Below are 23,230 nucleotides of genomic sequence, written 5' to 3' on the forward strand. Positions count from 1 at the left end.
AGCTGTGAGAAACAACATACATTGCTTCTTGCTTGTTTGTTAACATTATCACTCTTGTCCACTTTTTGTTTTCCTATTGAAATAATGTAGATATTTAGTTTGTAGAGAAGGCAAGTTTTCAAAGAGGCTCTTTTTCTACTTGAGTGAATGGGAATGCTTCCTGAGGGAACTTGGCATGGGCATCTAAGTCAGTAACCCCTCATGTTCTTCAGTAAGTGGCATGGGATCTGTGCCTAATGGAAAGCAGATGGGTGTTTGTTTGTATACCCAATCCTACTGTTGGCACCTCCTGTAGCACAAGTGGCCCAGACACCTTGCTGTTGTCAGATGGCACAATCTCCCAACAGCATCCAAGCCCAACCTTTCTTTGCACAGTGTAAGGATAAAACAGCACAGTATGAAAATGTAGAATGTACCATCCAGAGACTTAATCACTGCCCTGATAACAAACAAATCATCAAGAATGCAGCCGTTCAAGCTTGCTTTGGCACACTCGTTTAAATATTTGAACTGTGCTGCAAAACAAGTTGCAATTGAAATGACAGCCACCTACAACGTGTCACCTAATTTTTGACAATTAATAGAACATTGCTAAATCCTTTTCACCTGTCAAGGGAAGTGAGAATTTTTCTAAACATGTAAAATCTAAACAATGCAAAATGTTTTCTCACACTATACAATTCGCTCCTCACTGTTAACCTTCACATCTTTATGAATAAGGTTAAACTCATTACCAAAAATTGAAGCAAGACCGCCACACCGACCTGTAGGGCGTGCTTTCCGATGAAATGAGAAACCAGCTGGACAAGCCTCTGCAAGTGGTATATTATCATCTTGTTAACAAAGTATCAACTAGCATAGATAATATCTTTTTAAACCAGTTCTAACTGATTTCAGTTTTGAACATAGCTTTGTTATCTTTATGGTGTCAGACACATGCACACACACACCCCACACTCTGTTGAGGCAACTGCCGAGTGACTTGTGTGCACTAATTTCTACTATGAGTGAACACTTAAATGTATACCTATCAGTACCACCTACATTCCCCACTTGTACCTGGCCTGACGAATACCTGAGGACACAACAAGGTATACCTAGGAAAGATTTTCCGGTAGCTTCTTATGACTATCTTAGGTCGACCAGGTGCATAACCAATTCTTACCCATCCATCAAAGACATACATTCTAATGGGCAACCAAATCAAATTCATTGTCAGTCAAGCTGACTGTTATAGCACAGTGTTGCCATCTCCTTCTTCCCTTTACTTCCTAACAGGCGCGCCTTGTGTCCGTACTCATTGACAAGGCCCTGGTAAATGAATACGTATATCCTCACTAGCACATCTGTATTGGTGCCTACCATCCGACAATAATGCCTGACCCAGCTGGCACCTCATCTGAGGGTGAGTTGCTTGTGGTGACTGGCCACCAAACAACGTTAAACCAACAACAATGATTACAATAGACAATTGAATTACAATCATCATTTTGAATGACGCCTCCCATTTGGCTCCTGTATATAACAACTGTTCTTCTGTAGCACTATTGCATAGTTTTGTTTTCGGCTGCTTTTTGCACCATTACCCAGATCTTTTGGTCTGCATGATTACTGTGTAATTTTTGTATCCCCATAACCTGCATGCACATAGATTGATTTCTTATCATTACCCTCCTTGTACCCAATATTTAGTTGCCATGGCGATAAAGCACCACGTTTAACCATAATAATGAATAACTTGTAAAATGTGTACTGTCTTAATGGTCACTAGGGTGCATTTACCAGATTCTGTGTGATTGTCCCCATTTATATTATATTACCAGTTCTATTATGCATCATGCAGATCAGAATCTTTTAAAAACTAGAGCAAAAACTACAAAAATTATCACTGTATGTTGAACAAGTACTACAATTGTATGTGTGTGCCTAACCATCTGTTTGTAACACATTGGGAGGCAGCAGTTCCTTTATACAGTTACACAATACCCACAGATGTAATCATTTTGTATAGCACACTTCTATTGCCAACCCATTGTTACAAATAACATTACCATTAATTTCTCTACATTTATTTTAGACATTCAACACTACATTAATCATTCAAATTTCACATTGTCTGCAAAAATGTCCACAGTAGGTGACAATTTTATCCCATTGTCAGGCAATGGGTCTTCAGCAGAACATCAGTCTTCAATGGCCCTGTTGTCTGAGAGTGAACAGTTCTGTTCAGCTGTTCCTGCTGCCAGCTTGATGCCGTTCAGGTCCTGGTAGTTGAATCACCATCAGAATCAGCAACATCTTCATTTCTCAGAACCAACTGGAAGACCACCAAGTGCAGTATGAATTATTTTGTTAACATCTGATTTCACTTGGACTTCAATAGGTTCCTTTACCGCTTTAAACACCAGAATCTTATCAATGTTGTCTTGGGTTTTTTTTTCAGAGCCTGTCCACCCCATATTGTAAACATAGTATAAAATATCAGTTACAAAATGGACCTGATGTGTGTGGTTAGCAGCATTCCTTTTTCTGCAATGGAGAAAAAGTTAGACAGCTGCTCGTGCAGTGGCTTGTTTCCCCTTTAAAAGTTTATTAAATTCACAAAACCTCTACTGTCAGTGAGTGCTGCGTCCCTTTTATCAGTCACAGATAGGATACATTTATTTCTCTGTTGGTAAAACATCTCCCTCATTGCTGACAATATCAAGCAATCAATCAATATGTATTTTATATAGCGCCTTTCATAGTGGACCACCATCACAAAGCGCTTTACAAGATAATGAGAAACAATGCATAATACATTAAATACAGTTAAATACAGGGCATAGTACATTACATACAAACAGTAAAAAACAATGCATACATTAAATACACGCAAAATACATTAAATACAAGACTAGGATGTGAATTCTAAACATTGTGGATGAGTGTGTAATACAGAATCATACGAATAAGATGGAGTGAAAAAACTGAAATTGCAATTTAGACAGCAGCTAATAACAGATATCAGGCTTGAAGAGCATTGAAAGCAAGAGAGAACAAGTGGGTCTTGAGAGTTGATTTGAAGCAAGCGACTGTGGGAGCTACACGCACTAAAGCTGGGAGAGAGTTCCAGAGAGTCTGGGCCATGAAGCTAAAAGAGCGCTCTCCAATTGTGGTGCACTTTTGCTTGGGTATAACAAGCAATGCAGTCAGAGCTTGTGTGCAGGGACTTAGCTGGTCAGCAGGTTGGAGAAATACTCTGGACCTGTGTGATGGAGGGCCTTGTAGGCAAGCAGGAGAATTTTGAAAGTAATCCTGAACTTTACAGGTAGCCAGTGCAGCTGGGCAAGACAGGGGTAATGTGATCATGTTTTTGACATCTGGTAAGGATCCTAGCAGCGGCATTTTGAATGAGCTGCAATCGGTTTATGGAGCGTGACCAAAGACCACCATAGAGAGTCTTTCAGTAGTCGAGTCCAGAGGAGGAGAGGTTACTTTCCAGAAGTACACCAAGGCTTTTCTTGAGTTGAGTTTTCAATCCTAGTAGAAGAATTACAGATTTGTTTGTGTTGACCTGAAGAAAATTGGCAGACATCCAGGCCTCGATGTGTTGGACACAAGCTGAGAACCGGACCATGGCAGAGACATCTAGGGTCTAGGGTTTAAGTAGAGCTGGGTGTCATCTGCATAGGAGTGAAACGTGAGGCTATGTTGGTGGATGAGGTGACCCAAGGGAAGTATGTAGATGTTGAAGAGAAGAGGCCCAAGAACAGACCCATGAGGGACACCTCAAGTGACCAGGGTTGCGTCAGCACTGCTTCCATCATAGAAAACACACTGCATGCGTCCAGATAGGTAAGAGGACAGCCAGGAGAGACAGGTTCCAGAGATCCCAGCATACTTCTTTTGTGATCAAATTTTTATTTGAGAAATCAAAATATAAAAGAACATTCCCATTCTCCCCCCATGCCCCCATCCCCCTTTCCCCAGGTGGCAAACCCCCAAAACCCCACCCCACATCACAACACATAGGACCCTGAGAGTCTGTATCAGATATTAACAACCAATGGCTAATTGATCAGCAATTTAATGGCATCTGCTGCTGCTCCCCAAGCCTGTACAGTGCCTGTACAAATCCGCCTTTGTTGTAGTGATCCCAGCATAATTCTGAAGGTGGTCAAGAAGAATGCTATGATCTATGATCTCAAAAGCAGCAGTTAGGTCCAGGAGGACAAGGACAGAGGGAGCAGCAGCAGCATCAGCATTAAGCAAGAGTTTACAATCCAGAGCAGAGCAGTTTCAGAACTGTGATGCGGCCGGAGGACAGACTGCAGAGATTTAAACAGATTGTTATCTGTGAGATGTTTCGTTAGCTGGCTAATGAATTCCTTGTGGGAAGACTCCCAAAGTATATCAAAATTAAAAGTAGAAAAGTGTGTTTAAAAAGAAAATGATTCAAAAGTTCATGTTTCTCAGTAGCCCATTCAGAAATAAAAGTACTGCTGCAGTTACTAACAGCATGCAATTTAACAGATCAACTAAAATACTGCAGCCATAATGGCTCATTCATTTGCTCTTTCAATTCGTCACATTTATCAGTCCAAACTTTAATTTCTGCGCATTGTTGGCATGATTTTTCTCAGCATAAAAGTGCATGCATAGGCACTCAACAGCTTGCCTTTCTCATTAATTTTCTTTTCTAAATTGTAATTGGGTGTCAGCATTAAGTGCTGCATCAGAAAGATTCTTTTGTTTTCCCTCTAAGATGTGTAACACTGTCTTGTAACCGGTTATTTTGTTGTTTAGTCTTGCATGCATTCTCTTGACATAAAGTTAACTATTTACTGCACTTTGTGACTTGTCTGCAAGCCCAGCAGTGTGGTAGCTACTTTATAAATATCTTCAAAATATACAAATTGGCAAAATATACTGCTCCTATTTTACTAGGTTCTCTATATCCTAATTCAATGGTTCCAAAACTTTACCCAGCTCGGTAGGTAGCCGACAGATAGGCTCACCTCATAAGGGAATCCTGCCAGAGACCCAAGTTTTTGCATCGATGAGGGTGAGACCCAGCCTCGACAGATGCTCTGTCACAATTTCTGTGTGGGCCACTCCTCCTTCCTGGGACTGGGAACAGATCAAGCAGTCATCCAGGTAATTCATCATCCTGATCCCTTGCAGCCACAAAGGAGCTAGGATGGCATCCATGATTAAATGCAGCTGAGTTTCTGATTTCAGGGACGTGGCAAGCCAGCTTCCAGCAATAAAATTGCAGGGGGACGACAGAGAGAGAGAGAGAGAGAGAGAGAGAGAGAGAGAGACAGACACACACACACATACACTGAGTGTACAAAACATTAGGAACACCTTCCTAATATTGAGTTGCACCCCCTTTTGCCCTCAGAACAGCCTCAATTCTTCGGGGCATGGACTCCACAAGGTGTTGAAACCGTTCCACAGGGATGTTGGCCCATGTTGACTGCAATGCTTCCCACAGTTGTGTCAAGTTGGCTGGTAGTGGATCTCTACTCCGAATAACTTGTTCCATCTCATCCCACAGATACTCAATTGGATTGAGATCTGGTGACTGGGCAGGCCACTGCAGTAAGCTGAATTCACTGTCATCTTCATGGAACCATTCCTGGACAATCCTAGCCTTGTGGCATGGGGCATTATCCTGCTGAAAAAATCCATTAGCAGATGGATACACTGCTGCCATGAAGGGATGCACCTGATTAGCAATGATGTTCTATCCTGTGGCATTCAAACGTTGCTCCACTTTTACCAAGGGGCCCAATGTGTGCCATGAAAACACACCCCACACCATCACACCACCACCAGCCTGCAAGGTTGACACGTGGCATGATGGATGCATGTACTCATGTGGTTTTCTCTATACCCTAGTCCTCCCATCAGCATGAAACAGCAGGAACCGGGATTCATCAGACCAGGCAATGTTTTTCCAATCCTCCAGTGTCCAGTGTTTTTGTTCCTTAGCCCACTGTAACTGCAGTTTCTTGTATTTTGCTGAAAGAAGTGGAACTCCGTTAGGTCATCAGCTGCCATACCCCATTCGTGTCAAGGTATGACGAGTTGTGCATTCTTTTATGGGTCTTTTGGCACCAATGTTGTACTAGACGGTCAGTTGACTAACTGTAGCCTGTCTGTTGCTCTGCACAATTCGTATCAGCCTCCTTTGGCCTCTTTCATCAATGAGCCATTTTCGACCACTTGTCCTTTGGGTGGTGGACCATCCTTGATACACATGGGAAACTGCTGAGCATGAAAAACGCAGCAGCGTTGCAGTTTTTGACACACTCAAACCGGCGCACCTGGCACCTACTACCATACCCCGTTCAAAGGCACTTAAATCTTTTGTCTTGCCCAATTACCCTCTGAATGGCACACATACACAATCCATGTCTCAATTATGTCAAGGCTTAAAAATCCTTGTTTAACCTGTCTCCCATTCATCTACGCTGATTGAAGTGGATTTAACAGGTTACATCAATAAGGAATGATAGCTTTCACCTGGATTCACCTCGTCAGTCTATTTCATGGAAAGAGCAGGTGTTCCTAATGTTTTGTACACTCAGTGTGTGTGTGTGTGTGTGTGTATATATATATATATATATATATATATATATATATATATATATATATATATATATAATATTTTCATGAATGGTCTCCTACTCTTATCAGCGAAGTAACATATATGCAAAACAGCTGTGCGATATTTCCCTCGCTGATTAATAAATACAAACAACAAGATAAAGGTATGGTTGAACAAGAATAACAGCAGCAGACCTTAGTCATCTTCGATGAAATATTCAGTTTGGCCACAAGGTGGAGCTGTAATACCGGACATGTGGTGTAGAACGTTTCGTGCCATCTAGCAAATTTGGTATTTAATAAAAGCAGCAATCAAGTCAGTCTCATTGGCCATGTTAACCAGGATAGTATTTTAGAATGAAAGAGTAAGACAGTACTGTGTATGGATACCTGCCTAAGGGCCCAATATTAATTCATCATTTTGTGACCACTTTATTACGTTGTGTGGTATTTATACTTGCTTTCATTTATTTATTTTTTTGTATTATTGTGAACGTGTATTGTTTTATCCGATGCTAGAATTCTTTGCAGTTGTCGTCAACTTCCCGTGAGTCATAGGTGAATGCCGTCTGCACATAGACAGGTCAGTAGTTTACTGGTAAATTTGCCATACAGATACTATTAGCAAGCCATGAGGCTATTTTCTAAAAGGAATTGTACCACGTGACATGGCAAGTGATTGACATCTGTGTTTACTGTACAAATCACATGATAGCGTTCCTTTTCAGAGAATTGTCTCATGGTGTGTTTTTAGTTCCTGCACTGTAGTTCAAACAACATTTGCAAATGCTGAATAATTCTATACAGTAGTTGTCAGTAACAAAATGTATTTGAAAATGAACAATATACAAATATAGAAAACAAGTAACATTTTTGTATTATTATTTGTTTATTTAGCAGACACCTTTATCCAAGGTGACCTACAGAGACTAGGGTCTGTGAACTACACATCAGCTGCAGAGTCACTTACAACAACATCTCACCTGAAAAATGGAGCACAAGGAGATTAGATGACTTGTTCACGGTCACACACTGAGTCAGGGGCTGGAGGGGTAGTGGATCCTATGTTGTTTGTAGAAAAAAAAGGGAAAGCCTTCAATGAGAAAACCTTGTATCTACAGTTAAACACACTTAGAACTTTAAAGCTTGTCAAACAGGAAACACAGGAAATAAAGTGGTACGGAACAGAAAAGCCAGAGTGCTTGTTATGTTTTTCTTTTTTAATCTCTCTTCCTGCAGTGATTTGGAGGACAGATCTCAAACCCTAGTGCACTAGAGCAGACATTTTGAAAAGAGCTTTGAAAACAAAAAGAAAACTGACAGGTATGTTATTTAAACAGTTGTAGCAACACATGGGGACGTGTAATGCTATCTTTCTCAGAACCCCACCACTTACTCAAAGTGCTTTTGTTTTATTTATAAAGATTGTTGGTTAAACTTTCAGAAATTGTGTATTTTGAGCTATGTCATTATTATTGGTTAATGTTCACTAAATACTTGTATTTAACATGTGTTCTTGAATGATCTTATATTAAACATTGGGTGCCAGCACTTTTGTCTGTGATATTGAAGTCTGTGCTGGAATCGGGGGTTACAGAGATGCTGATACATGCATTCATAACCTCTCATCTTGATCACTGTAATTCTTTGTTTGTTTTGTATACCTGCCACTCAACTTAGAAGCCCTCAGCTTGTCCAGAATGAAACTGCCAGACTGCGCTCTCATACTTCTCTTTCTCAACATATTATTCCGGCCTTAGGTCCTTACATTGGTTACAGAATTGATTGTAAAGTGGCTGTAATAACTTCTAAGGTCCTTCATGGGTTAAGGCCATCCTATCTCCAAGAACTACTAACTCTGTATGTTCCTATTCGCTCCTTGAGATCAGAAAATGCAGTTTTCCAAAAGATTGTGTTAAATCAGTTGGAGGCAGAGGCTTTTGCTGTTGTGCTCCTTGTTTGTGAAACTCTTTTTCGATTGACATGAGGCAGGTTGAAACATTTGATTCTTTTAAGTCTAAATTGAAAAATATTTTTTGTAATGTGCTTTTATTGAAGTGGTTGTAGCTAGACTGTATTGTACACGTGAACGTTCTTGTTTTGTTTTTAATGGTGTCCTGCACTCTGGGATGCCATGGCATGAAGAGCGCTATATTAAAATACATTTGTAATGTATCCACAGTAAAATATTTAATAGAGACATTCCTAAATGATCCCTGGTATCCTTGCTAATATAACTACATGAAAGAACATTCTTAACGAATTCCCAAAGAGGTGCTTTTCTGTCACCACTAGATTATAAATTATGAATACATTACATTTTAACTCTTGACTTTTATGCCTTTTGAAGACAGATCTTTCTTAATTGTCACTTACTTAACAGTATCCAAATATGGGCAAGGCATTAGGCCCCCCCCCCCCCCCCCCCCCCCCCCCCCAAAAAAAAAAAAAAAAAAAAATACAATACATAAACAAGAACTTGTGAACTAAATAAATGCATGCATTGCAAGTGGTAGTGAAGTGAATGTTGTCCTACACAGTAATTCTGAATTGGTAGTAAAGGCAGTATATTTTAAACATGGAATATGTATCTAGTCATGAATATCAAGATACTTTAGGGATGGTTTTCAAAAGGGGAAGAAAAAGAACTAGGTCACTTCATGTTTTTGACAACCTGATTTACAAAATTGACAGTGGAATGTTCTAGGGGGACACACTCAAAACAGTTTTTGTAAAAAATATTTTGTGATCTAGATCAGTTTATTTGCAACAATTTTGCAGATTAAGCTTTTTTGACTCGCCTCTTTTGGTACTACCTTTCAGGCAGTTTAGGTTTACATGCAGTTCTTTTAGGGAGAGAAATTGTCCTTCAAAATTCAAATGACCTAATTAATATTAAAATGTTTCTGTCTGTGTTCCAGTCTGACTTTGTGTGACTACGGATATTGTGCAGCTTTATAATAACTTTTCAGGTTGTGTTGAAGAATGCAAGTGCAGTGTAGTGAACTGGGTATACAATTTACTTAAATATAAATGAATCTCAGTCGCCCTGATTAAGAACATCAAAATGTAAGAAATGAGACATACCATATTTAAGTTCAGGACTATGTAGAACTCAGATTCCCTTGGACAGTAACCGTCATTCACAAAACGTGTCAGAAATATAAAACAATAGTTTATTTAAGAATAAACAGTGGTGCGCAACTAATCTAATATTACAGAAAGGAAAGGCTATTAGTTAGAGATATGCATGAACAGTAGGAGGATACAGTTAATTGATTGCACAGTCAAATGATTACAACGACCATAACATCAATAGCATACATGGTTAATAGCATACAGTTGATTATATATTCAAATTAACTCAGAAATGGGGCAATGATCAAATTCTCTACATCAAACAAAATACATTTCTTACACACTCAAAAACAGGAACTTACATTCTATTCCTAGAACAGTTTATCCACTAATTTGATAGCATTTCCTACTTTCTTGAGTCATAAAGTATTTAATATTAGACATGTTGAATACTTCTCGATTTCCATATGAAGAAGTCAATCTGTGATGATGAACACTGCAGCTCTCTGGATCTGAAGATCCAGCGAAGACGGTACTTTGCTATACGCATTGTATTGCATAGGCTTGCAATAAACAAATACTTATTTTCAAATGGAGATCAGCTTGTTGATCACCAAGTCTTGCAACATTATCTTTGTTGTCAACGGTTTTCCAACTTGTTATAGTTCCGTTGATCAGACGTAACTCAGTTCAGATAATGCGTTGCAATTGAAAAGTTACATAGTTTGTAGAAGTATTCTTGTTGCAATTCTCTCTGGATCTTCCAAAAGCATAACTGATGGCTTCGCTTCAGTTCATTTTGTGCAACTATGTGGAAACAAAGACCTACTTTCCGATTAATGCACTATCCTGTTTACTGATTCAGTCACTTGTAGGACAGACGGCAGGGCCCTTCCTCAGAAGATGATTTTAGCCATTATTCAGAACATTGGTTTTTCCTTGCCTTCTGTGAATTTGAGCAATAATGATCCCATGACTTCAGTAACTTTCTTCAGTTTCCATTTCTCACTCCTTCTGATTGTCAAAGTTCAAAAACTTGTTTCTTGTATGGAGAGTGCTCTCTCTTGTCTTAGTGCTGTTCCCTCTGTGGGACATACTTCTAGTGTGGGGAGCTCATGGCAACACTTATGGGAAGCTGTCAGTGTCGGGAGCGCTCTATTGCTTGGAGCGCTGTTCCTTCTGAGGTGAACTTACTTAGTGTGGAAAAAAAACCTTTGTTTGTGGAGCGCACACTCCGTTTGAAAGTCGTGCGGCTGGTTTTGTGATTCTCACTTCTACCCTGTGATTGGTTAGTTTGGTTATTTTGGGCTGTGCCGATGTCCACATGGGGTGTTTCTCATTGGTTGTTCTCATTCAGAGACAGACCACTGTTCTCAATTGGTCTGTGGTTTCGACCTCTGACGGCTGTATTTATGGGGGGTACTGTTCTCTGTTCGAGGTGTCAAAGCACCCAAAAATGCATTGTGCAAGATGCTGCTGGCACCAAATGAATCATTCAGCAGTGGCGTAAGGTAAGACATTTAGTTTATGACTCTTTTTAAAAGCATTCTTTGTCAGTGGGGAAGTTTGTGAGCAGAAACCAAGTAGACACAGAGAACGGCTTAGGACCCACCCCCCTCTATATAGTACCTATAGTAAGTATTCAACCCCCTTGGATGTTTTCACTGTTTGTTGTGTTACTACCTGAAATTTTGATGCATTTAAATGGGACTTTTTTTACCTTTGACACAACCTACTCAACACTTTGAAGAGGCAATTTTTATTGTGAAACAACAGTTAATGAAAAAAAAACAAAAAAAAAAAAACTGAAATGTCTTGGTTAGATAAGTATTCACCCCCTGAGTCAATACTTGTTAGAACCACCTTTGGCAGCATTTACAGCTGTGAGTCTTTTGGAGTAAGTCTCTACGAGGTTTGCATATCTGGATCGTGCAGTATTCACCCATTCTTCTTGGCAAAATTGTTCAAGCTCTGTCAAGTTGGATGGGGATCACTGGTAGACAGCAATCTTCAAGTCTTGCCACAGATTCCCAATTAGATTCAAGTCCGGGCTTTGACTGGGCCAATCTAGAACATTCACTTTCTTGTTTTTAAGCCACTCCAGTGTTGCTTTGGCTGTGTGCTTGGTGTCATTGTCCTACTGAAAGGTGAATCTCCGACCCAGTCTTAGGTCTTTTGCAGACTGAAGCAGGTTTTCCTGTATTTAGCGCCATCCATTTTTCCTTCCACCTTGACAAGCTTCCCAGTCCCTGCTGATGAAAAGCATCCCCATAGCATGTTGCTGCCACCCCATGCTTCACCATGGTCTTACCTGGGTGGTGCACTGTGTTGGGTTTGCGTGAGACATAACGCTTTGCATTTAGGCCAAATAGTTAAATTTTTGTTTCATCGGACCACAGAATCTTTCACCACATCTTTTCAGAGTTTCCCACCTGCCTTTTTGTGAATTCCAAGCAGGATTTTGCATGGGCTTATTTCAGAAATGGCTTCCTTCTTGCCACTCTTCCATACAGGCCAGATTTGTGGAGTACCTTAGCTATTGTTGGCACATGGACAGTTTCTCCCATATCAGCCATGGAACGCTGTAGGTCTTTCAGAGTTGTCATTGACTTCTTGGTGGCTTCTCTGACTAATGCCCTTCTTACCCGGCTGCTCAGTTTGGGAGGACGGCCTGGTCTAAGCAGATTCTGGGTGGTGCCGTATACCTTCCACTTCTTAATGATTGACTTTACTGTGCTCCAAGGGATATTCAATGTCTTTGAAATCTTTTTATACCCCTCACCTGATCTGTGCCTTTCCACAACTATCCCCAAGTTATTTTGAAAGCTCCTTGGTCTTTCTCAGCCCTTTCTCAGTTTGAGATCGAAGTGAGGCATGTCCCTGACTGGTCATGTGTCAAGGGGCCATGTCTCGATTTAGTGCTGCGATTACTCCCGTTGGGTAGATAAACTCGAGGGAGGGTCACCTCTTCCTCCGTGGGTCGCTAACATAGGGTCCCACCTATTGGCTGCTTGCGAGGCACAGCTTTGCCGGTGTTTCCACAGGATCTGTGCCATTTTTCGAATTTGCTGGCTGCTCGTGTAGTCATAATCTAGAAGTAGCATAATGTTTTCCCTGGCTGCAGAGAACAATTTAGCAACAAACAACCTTTTAAAGAAAATGTCCTCTTCCAGTCCTGGATAATTTTGTCCATAAAAATACGTGCTTCTCAACCTTTTGTAATAATTCCTGGGACACTGTGGCAGGAAACGGCGTTGCAGTGACGTCAGGCAGGAAAGAGGAACTGAAAACACACACAGGCAGGTACTGCAGTTCAAAAAGACTTGGCGTGCGCCGTTTTATTTACAACAAAAAGACACTGCTCACAGAGCAGAAAAATAAAAGGTTTAAACAAAGCAAATCACGAACACAAAATACGATCAGGCTGGGCAATAGCCTTCACTTGTATATCTTTACAAGTATTTTACCTACCTACCTACCTACCTACCTTTCTTTCTTTCTTTCTTTCTTTCTTTCTTTGCTCTCGCTCCTCCTCTGAACTCCCACACAGAGCAGGGATTGCTGCAGGCATAAATACCGTGGCTGAGGGGTTTAGCTAGTTCGTAATTCTATTACCCCGTCGGCCACAATCTGCACGAGTTTATTAATTGTGTGACTGCCGGCTAGTTTAACAAACCACTAACCGGCAGCCACACATTACCACAAGGTTTTAAATTAGCAACTGGCAGAGGACGGGCTGCCAGTTTTGTCTCTACCAGTACAAAAATAAAAACAAACCACACGGCCGCCGTCATATATACACAAAATAAACTCAATACAATTAACAACTAATAAAACAAATACAAAATAACACAGGGGCAGAGGGGAGACCCCGTTCTAAAAATAAACAAAATGAACAAGCCGACTGAGAATTCTGTAATCAGTGCTTGACACAGTTGCGTACATTTATCACGAATTTCTAGCTTCTGTCTAAAAATCCAGCCACGTAGTGTAGGGTCATTTTTGATTCGAAAGAGATACAATTTTTCAAGCTATGTAGCTTTAGGCAAAAACCGCAGTGCAAAATACAAAATCTTGAATGTAAATTGCTACGTTACAATGGAGATTTGAGGGAACACATATTTCAATGTTTCTAGCCAGTTCTGTCACTTGTTGCCAAGATAAGCTCAGATCCCTTTCTTTAGAGAGGTAGTCTGAACAGCGAGGTGAAGAATGCACGGGCTGATTTCGCTGCGGTCTGTTGTGCAGCTGCCAGGAGAGTTCTAACTGTTATGCGAAAAACATCCCCCGGATTGAGAGCGAGAGATCTCCGTTTACTGGGAATGAGGGGGTTTGACTGAGAGATGCTGCAAGGCAGAGATATTGAAAATTATTCCCCCTTTCCTGTATGTCTTTTGACCGCAGCAAGTCAGTCTGTTTAACATAGCTGGTTCTGATTGCTTGCACTCTGTTTAGCGAAGCAAGCTGATCCCGAAAGGGCTGCTTTTCTTCGATCACAGTGCACAGTTCCTTTTACAGACTATCTCTCGGATTTACCAATGCGTCAAATTTATTTTCCAAAGCATTTCTTTCACAGACCATCTCTCTACCGAATTACCACCTCACTGATTCGGGCAGAATTAACTCCTGCTCCTTTTGCAATTGTTTTTTCAACCGAATCATTTTGTTCAGGTTCAATATTTTCAGCTTTCTTTAACTCCTTTAAAGTAAACGCTAACTGCTTCGACCATTTCCATCTCCTATCCGAACCTAGGATCTCCTTTTTACCAATTTGAGACGTCGTTTGTTTAATGCTACACATAAAATCAACATCCAGTATACTTTCAATGCAAACAGGAACTTCATCCTCTATTACTCTTCGGATTAAGCGTTCAAATTCACAAAACAACGGTGGCATTGCTATTCAAAGCAGTATCAGCAAAATAATTATATCTAATTACTTTCAATCAAAAAATTTCCTTGCAGCTTTCACATTACAGCTCAGCTGTACACACACACACACACACACACACACACACCAAATATATTTGGAAAAATAACTTTTAATGCAATATCTGTATCTAAGCACTCATAGAGATATACTTGCTTGCAGATTTATGAACAGTATATTAAAAAGCCAAATGATCTTCAACAACAATATTAGCATTTAAGCATGTTTTTCAAATCCATTTGTGACGAGGTGACAATATAAGAACATAAGAAACTTTACAAACGAGAGGAGGCCATTTGGCCCGTCTTGCTCGATTGTTGTTAGTAGCTTATTGATCCCAGACTCTCATCAAGCAGCTTCTTGAAGGATCCCAGGGTGTCAGCTTCAACAACATTACTAGGGAGTTGGCTCCAGACTCTCACAATTCTCTGTGTAAAAAAGTGCCTCCTATTTTCTGTTCTGAATGCCCCTTTGTCTAATCTCCATTTGTGACCCCTGGTTCTTGTTTCTTTTTTCAGGTTGAAAAAGTTCCTTCGGTCGATATTGTCAATACCTTTTAGAATTTTGAATGCTTGAGTCAGATCGCAACATAGTCTTCTTTGTTCAACACTGAATAGATTCAATTCTTTAAGCCTGTCTGCATATGGCATGCCTTTTAAACCCGGAATAATTCTGGTTGCTCTTCTTTGCACTCTTTCTAGAGTTGAACTGAACACAATATTCTAGACAAGGTCTTACTAATGCATTGTACAGTTTTAACATTACTTTCCTTGATTTAAATTCAACACTTTTCACTATATATCCGAGCATCTTGTTGGTTTTTTATAGCTTCCCCACATTGTCTAGATGAAGACATTTCTGACTCAACATAAACTCCTGGGTCTTTTTGTAGACTTTCATCAATTTCAGTGTCTCCCATATGATATTTATAAAGCACATTTTTATTGCCTGCGTAAATATAAAGGCTGTGCTTGCTGCCAAACAGATTAGGGAGATTCACTTTAATTATTTACTTATTTATTTTTGTGCACTGAAGATGTGTGCCATTTGTTAATATATTTTGCTTCACGATTGTTTTATGATTATTTGAGCACTGTTGTAATTATTTATGTGTGGTATGGGTTTTTCATATTTTTAGTTGGTTGCAAAGCAGCGTTTTAACCCCCTTGTGATTATGTACACCGGTAGGCGATTGATTTAATTAGCAGGTGTTCCACTGGCTTAGGGTTTAAAAGCAGACACAGTGAAGGAGAGGGGGGAAAGCACTAAGAGAACTGAAAGGACAGACAGACAGACAGACAGACAGACAGAGAGAGAGAGAAATGAAGCAGAGCACTAGGAGTACTGGTAGGGAAAAACAGAAGACTGAAGGAACTGAGAGAGAAAGGAAAGCAAGAGGGAGAGGAAGCAAAACAAAGTAAAGAAAGACAGAGAACAACGAGAAATGGAACTGGGGCACGAAACAACGACGCACAGAGAGCAAAAGAGAGAGAGAGAGAGAGAGAGATTAAACAGACAGGACGGACGGAGGGAGAAGCAGAAACAAAATAAACAGAGGAGATAGTGGGGGTTGTGGGGGAGACAGAAGGCGAAGGAGTGAAGAAGGGGAAGAAATCCAGCAGACCTAGCCTGGAGTTGGAACCTTCACGTTCGTTTCATGGATAAAAATTGTTAGCACCCTGTCCTCGTTTGGAATACTACAGTTTAGGCTAACACAGTTTAGGCTACTGGCCCTTTGGTGATCGGGCCCTTCGCTAAGCTGACACTCTAGGTTAGCATAAGTGCTTATATAATGCCTTGGAGGTCGAGAGCTGTGTGCATCAGACAACGGCTTTCAAATTGCTCTAATTGAGTCAGCCGCGCGCTACTGTTACTTGGCAAATTGTTAATTCAGCACAACTTGCTCACGTTGCAGCGTCAAAGCATCAGTAACTCACTTTACAATTAAAACAAAGCTATACTTACTTATGTATTTACAAAAGCGTTCTGGTCCGTCTGCTATCCTGATTGCTGCGTTACCATTTTACTTAAGCAGCTATCTAATTTTAGTACACTCCTGGGTGTATAATTTGTGGCTAATTAGTTTAAGTAGCCATATTGTGTTATATACGTACTGCTTCATTTATATAGTTTATTATTATTAATAATAATAAATCATTAAAGTACATTTACGTTTTGGCATTTCTTTCTTTTATTACTCACTGCGTCAGGTTTAACCTGGTGGATTTGGGTGAACAACTACAAAATTACCATATTACAGACAATTGTGGATTCACATTAACCCTCAGAAGTACACGTTGGAAAACTGGCTTCCTGGTAACCAACCGGACCCCAGCAATAAAATAACATGTAACTAACAACTGGAGTAAATAGATTCATGAAAATGTGTATATGAACACTTTATTGTGCTTGTCCTTTACTCTAGCCATCGTTTGGTATAATGTGTTGTTTATGCTGTGCAAAATGGATGTGATGGCACCACTGTATTCTGGACTCTGTAGTTAAGTCTAGGAACATGTCATCCGGACACATGAGATATCATTGGAAAGCCCCAAGCCTCCTCTTTCATTTGGTGTATTGACTGTGTTCGTTTCCATTTTACCGGCACTTGAACGCCCTTACAGATACACTACATATAAACCAATTTGGAAAATTCAACCAGGCTATCTCGATTAGAATTATCCTTTGCATAGAATGACATGATGGGTGCCTGACAACTACCTAAAAGGAAACAAAGATCATGTCACTAGATCCACATAATAACTGTTACTAAAGCACCGTGGGGTCCAAATGGACTCCAGGTTACCTTATGAGGGTTAAATATAAACTAAATTAAAGTACTTTCACCTGTGTTAATCACTTTATACAAATAATGTTCTTGATTACCTTAGTTACTTTTTTTTTAAAATTTATTTTGTGTTCACTAAAAGCGGTTGTTTACGTTATTTTGACGAAAGGTATTTAGAGTGTGTCATACTACATGTAGTGGCTGAAAAACTGGACTTTTTAAAGATTTTAAGCAAAATGCCGGCTAAACCTGGACGTCTGGTCACCCTAAGTACAAGCAGCCCCTTTTCAAACTAGTCGAAATGTAGCTGGCTCTGACTTTCCCTTCAGCTATTAGAACCCCTTTATAAGAGGTGGAAACTGGCAGGGTGCCCAGATAATTTCCTCTACAGCAACAGAAATCCCAAACACAGCCCGTGACTGGGAATACTAAGACTCCAGAGGAAAAAAAATGATTTCATATTTTAATGTGTTGCTACCCAGCAATATGTTTTAGAAGCATACATATTGTTCTCCATTTAATCCAGAGCACTGTAGATCAGAAGGGATACTTACAGTAACCTCTATATTTTACTGTTACTTCCTACCTGTTTAATTTCCTGTTATGCTTGTTCTGTATATTAATGGTTAATGTTGTATCTGCATTATTTGCCTTGCTTAGTAATTACTCCAGCAATATTTTTAAAAGAGACTCAAGGCTGATTGTGAAGAAGTAAGTTGGGGCCCATCAGTACTGCACAGACTTCAGAGCACAGCATGACACTAATATGTTTCCCCAACTTCCTGTAACACAATTAGTCTTAAAGGAGTCTCTTCAGAAGCATTCTTATTTAAACTTACCTTATCAATTGTGTGAACATGGCAGTTAGTAGTTGTAGCTAACAAAATAATGAATAAATCGTACCAGTTGAGCATGTCCATTCTCTATATTACTGTAGGTTTAAAATGTGCAGAAACACATGTTATAGCAAACATGTATTATCATTTAATAACATGACATGGTACATGAATGAGACTCTTGATGTCTTATCTCAAAACAGAATACTACTGTAGAGGCGGGCTTTTAGTTACCATGATGACCCATCTCCACCATATATAATCAATATACCGTTATATATATATCGTATACTATTATATATATTCATATCGTTATATATCATTGAGTTACTCAATTTCATTATTAGGGGACCCTGTCTTGTTTATACAAGTGACATTTTGAAACAGTGTTGATGAAGATTATTATTTAAATATAGATGACTGTAGTACATGATTGCAATGGGAATTTCAGATTATATAGTAATATGCATATCACTGTGTGCATTATTACATATTATTACAGTTATCCATATCTCACTATATGACCTCAATAATAATGCACCTCAGTAGCTGAGAAATGAAGCATATGAGGCACATTTCTAGGAATAACAATGAGGATTATTTAAATCAATGTGTAGGAGCGCCCCAGGAGCAGATCTTGAAATGCATTTATTTGAAAAAAAAAACAAAAAAAACTCTAATATTATATCTTGATTTGATTAAACCATAATTTAAAACATAATTATTACTGACATTTAGCAGACGAGACGTCTATTACAACCTGCCCACGCATGACTGCGCGGCTGGGGGATCCATGCTGCAGAGATACCCCTCTCACTACACCGAAAGCTCAACGCCCTGAACTAAATGCTAATATGCAGTAATGTTTTAACCTATATTTAACAAATAAATTAATAATTTTAGTATTTTCCTCGCTTTATATTTCTTAAAATTACCTTAATTAGCTTAACGCACAACAATTTCTATTTTTAAGTGTATGAGTTAAGTGCACCGTAACCCAATGAGCATAAAAACAAGTAAATATCTAATTCAGTAATCCGTTTAATAGTAACTTTGGAAATAAAATACGACTGTGCCCGAAGAACTGCTTCTCTTCAGAAGTCCAGGTGCTTCAGATCGTACCTTTGCACGCCCCCCGCCCCGCCCCCCCAAAAAAACAACAAAGCGGGAGGGCCGAGCGGAACTGACGTCACTGCCAGTAATGTAAACTGTTGGAGTGATCCATGGTAACAGCCTTCAGCAGCAACCGGACAAACTGACAGACGTAGAACCGAAACACAGCCACAGGAATCAAAGAAGAGGGCTTCATTATTTCCCACCTGGAAACACAAAACACAAACGAGTGCTTAAAGAAGAGAAGACTACAGAGCCTGGTCTGGAATTTCAATCATGATACAGGAGCTAGACTAGGTGAAATGAAGGCTGCTGCTGGTGGTCTGCATAGGAATTTGAAGAATCTGTCAATGCAGTGTGAAAAATCTGCAAAGACAAATTGTTAATATTGTCAGTTATATATATCTATATCTATATATATATATAATATATATTTCTATGATATATATTCCTTCTATATATACACTAAGACGTTCGTGAAGGAAAAAAAAACTCAGTTTTTTTGAGTCAAAAGTTTGAATTGTTCATTTCATTCATAAAAGTAAAAAACATTTTCATTTTGCCAGTAAAACTTTGCAAACAAACATAATTCTGTTTTTAAGATGAAAAACGCCTACTTGAAGCGGATTTATATTTTTGACTTTGGAAGGCTGAAACTGTTGTTAGACAATACTGTGTATCTTATATTAATTATATGATATTACCCCAGATTTATTAATATAATATATATTATAATAACTGCATTTGAAGGATTGTGAAGATGGCGACTGGAACGGGCTGGCAGCAGTACTACAACAGTGCTGGCAATTCTTCCACTGGAGCAGGGAAATATAATTCTGGTACAACATCAACAATGTCCTACCAGACCGGGTTAAGTCTGGAATACACCCCAGACCTTCATCTTAAGATAAGCAAGAAAATAGCACAACTAACCAAGGTACCGTGTTTTTAGTGTTTTTTTATTATTATTATTTAAGTGTAATAAATTTATGTAGGTTTTTTTTTTTTTTTCTACTATTAAATATTTGTGTGCAGTATATAGTTACATAAAAACTGAACTATGGTTCGTTTCATGCACGAGAAGGAGTCACTGACCCTGTTTGTGACCAGACAGTTCACTTTGACAATGGGGATGATGTAGCCTACTGGCAGTACAGTTAGCTTCTGAGGGAGGCAACAAGACTGGAGAGGAAATGGGTTTCACATACAGGAGTAGGAGCGACATTTTTTTTAATACTTTGTTTTTGAGAGGCTTATATTATTACCTAAAGGTAATTTGACGTTATATGTTATTATAGATCTTTTGTTTTATTTTTCAAGTTCTTAAAGTTTAAGCAGAATGTTAAATTACAGTGTGGTTGTGAAATGTGCTTTTCTGTGAATAACTGTTGCAACGTGGTATAGTATTCAGGAATGCTATAAGCTAAAAACGTGTGTGTGTATATATAGTGTGTGTGTGTTTAATTCCTAAACATTTGGTTTTACAATTTAACCATTACAAAAAGCCGTATTTACTGTAGACCAAAACACACAAGTATAGACTATAGTTTATTCAGCTCTAAAAGATACCCAGTGTAGTACCGTAATTTGCCATCCCCTTTATTCTGGTGCATCGACAGCTGGAGCGACATTCCAAATTAGAGTACTATTATGTAACCGTTCATACGTGTGTTTCTCTGATTTTAGAGTGGTGCCTTTTAAACCCTACTGTGCATTTTACCAGTCAAGTAATGGCTACAGTTTGCAGATTGTTATGCATATTCTTTAAGGCTATTCTTTGTAGCGGACCTTTACATTTTAACTACTTTCCATTTTATTTTTTTCATATAAAATACAATTGCTACTCAGTAAGCAGTGTAAAGACTACTTAAGGTACAGTTAAACTGGAAAAGTGATCAAAGTGAAAATATGCTTGGAATACAATTGTGTAACCAAAGGTCATTAAACAGCACAATCAAGTACAATCAACTTCTTTTCATAAAACAACATTCAGTAGTCTTGACTCTTTAATTAGGCTATACTGTAGTTGCCGCAGATTACGTTCTTATAATACTTCACTTTTGGGAAAATAGCTGAATAACCCATAAATCAACTGTGTTATGCAGTACTTTAATTGTTGCATGTACAGTAGCGTACCCCAGTGTCAGTGTGGGTACAGGATATTTAAATGATTTACACAAAATATCTTGCATTTTATCAGTTGTAATTCTTTATGTTCATCCCTTAGGGACATTGAACGTTCATCCGTAATAGCTTTGTGGGAGCAAGTAAAATTATGCTACTAAAGAAATAAGATTGTACTCCCACTGACTCGTTGTGCAGTGGTGTCATAAGTTCTGGCAAGTTTTATTGCTTACTTGTTAGTGAAACTGCACTTAAAAAAATACAGAGGGCATACAGTAGCATAATTCCATGCGACAGTACACTTGTTTGTACAAAGTTTGTTCACAGTGCTGCATATATTTCACTCAGGAGAAACCTGCAGTGTGTGCTGTTCATCTAAAGCATATAGGATTATTGCTTTATTTGTGTTTGCCCCATGACTGCAATATAATTTAACAGTTGCCAAACACAGAGAAATCTGCAGTGTGGTTTCAAAAGATCAATAGCCTACAGTATTGATCTTCTAATCTACAGCACAGGTTCTGTTGACCTTAAATGTTTTAAAAAAGCACAATTAAAAGTTGTTTATAGTCAAGCTTAAGTATAGCAAGTACTATTTGGTTATTTATTATTTAGTTCATCTTTGAGAAAATGTTGATAATATTACTTATGATCATTAAACTCTCTTGCCATTTATTATAGGATGTACAGTACATTTCCGTTTCCAAGCACTGATCTGCACCACAAATTTGTATCTATAATTGTATGATTTACACATTCTGCCAAGCATGTTGCTACACAATCTACTTTGTTTTTACCATGTTGTTTCTTAAGATCACGGAATAATTATGTTTAGGGACTGAAGCATTGAATATTTGAATAGAAAAACCCCCAGTGTTCTTTTCCATTTCAAAGTATTCATAATAACCCTAAACATAGAGGACATAACATGCCTATTATACTGTAGGTTGGAGGAAAAAAAAACTGAGGGACAAGTGACAGCAAGCCTATATTATCTGTGTTGATAATCCTTTGACTTTTATGGAATGTTGAAATTTTACAGAATCAAGTAAATCAATGTCACTGTGGTAAGACGATACAGCAATGAGTACTGTACTGTGTAAGACAGGCAACTGTATGTTAAAGGTTTATGTAGTTTGTTAAAACAGACTACGCGTTCCCTTTGTATATTTAATAATACAGTATAAAGTAAGACAAGCTATGGATTTCACTCATTCAAAATAATTGCTTGTATGGTTTTCACAAGACCTAAGCCATACATCTTTGTGACATTGTTACAGTAGGTGGCGATAAGATCCCTGTGCCAACAGGGACCTAAGAGGAAAATATAATTGATAACCAGAAAATTGACCAAAAACCGTTGAATTATAGTAGCACGAAACGAAACCAATCATATGTCGTCTAGATAAGAATTAATAACACAGACAGTACCTCTAGGTTTTCCATCCTGGAAGATAATACTGTACAACTATATATTGACTATTCATTTTGTAACATTTTTAGTGGAATTGAGTGTCATACACAGTGCTGTATTTCAGTAGAGCACTGTCATTTTCAAAAGCAATGAAAACTGACCCAATATGTAAATGGCAGCGGTATCTCAGTTGATAGTAAGCTTGCCTTATAACCTCAAACTACTAGGATTGAATCCTGACCAAATTATATATTTTTTTTAAATGAAGTTTAATTTTTATGCTTATTTAAAATATATTAATTATATCATAGTACAGCACTGCCTTATTTTGTGTATTAATTAAATTA

General features: G+C 38.7%; 1 protein-coding gene across 2 annotated transcripts in view; it reads left to right on the top strand.

The window, feature by feature from the left end:
• Nucleotides 1-20,082: 20,082 nt before the first annotated feature.
• Nucleotides 20,083-23,230, top strand: part of fam184ab (family with sequence similarity 184 member Ab) — a 78,790-nt gene continuing 75,642 nt past the window's right edge. For both annotated transcript variants that reach the window (XM_041253101.1, XM_041253102.1), the window contains exon 1: nt 20,083-20,282. In XM_041253101.1, the coding sequence (XP_041109035.1) occupies nt 20,106-20,282 (177 nt within the window). In that variant the 5' untranslated portion in view covers nt 20,083-20,105. The remainder of the gene's footprint in view (nt 20,283-23,230) is intronic.

The sequence above is a fragment of the Polyodon spathula genome, chromosome 6, assembly GCF_017654505.1.
Source record: "Polyodon spathula isolate WHYD16114869_AA chromosome 6, ASM1765450v1, whole genome shotgun sequence".
NCBI classification, from domain to species: Eukaryota; Metazoa; Chordata; class Actinopteri; order Acipenseriformes; family Polyodontidae; genus Polyodon; species Polyodon spathula.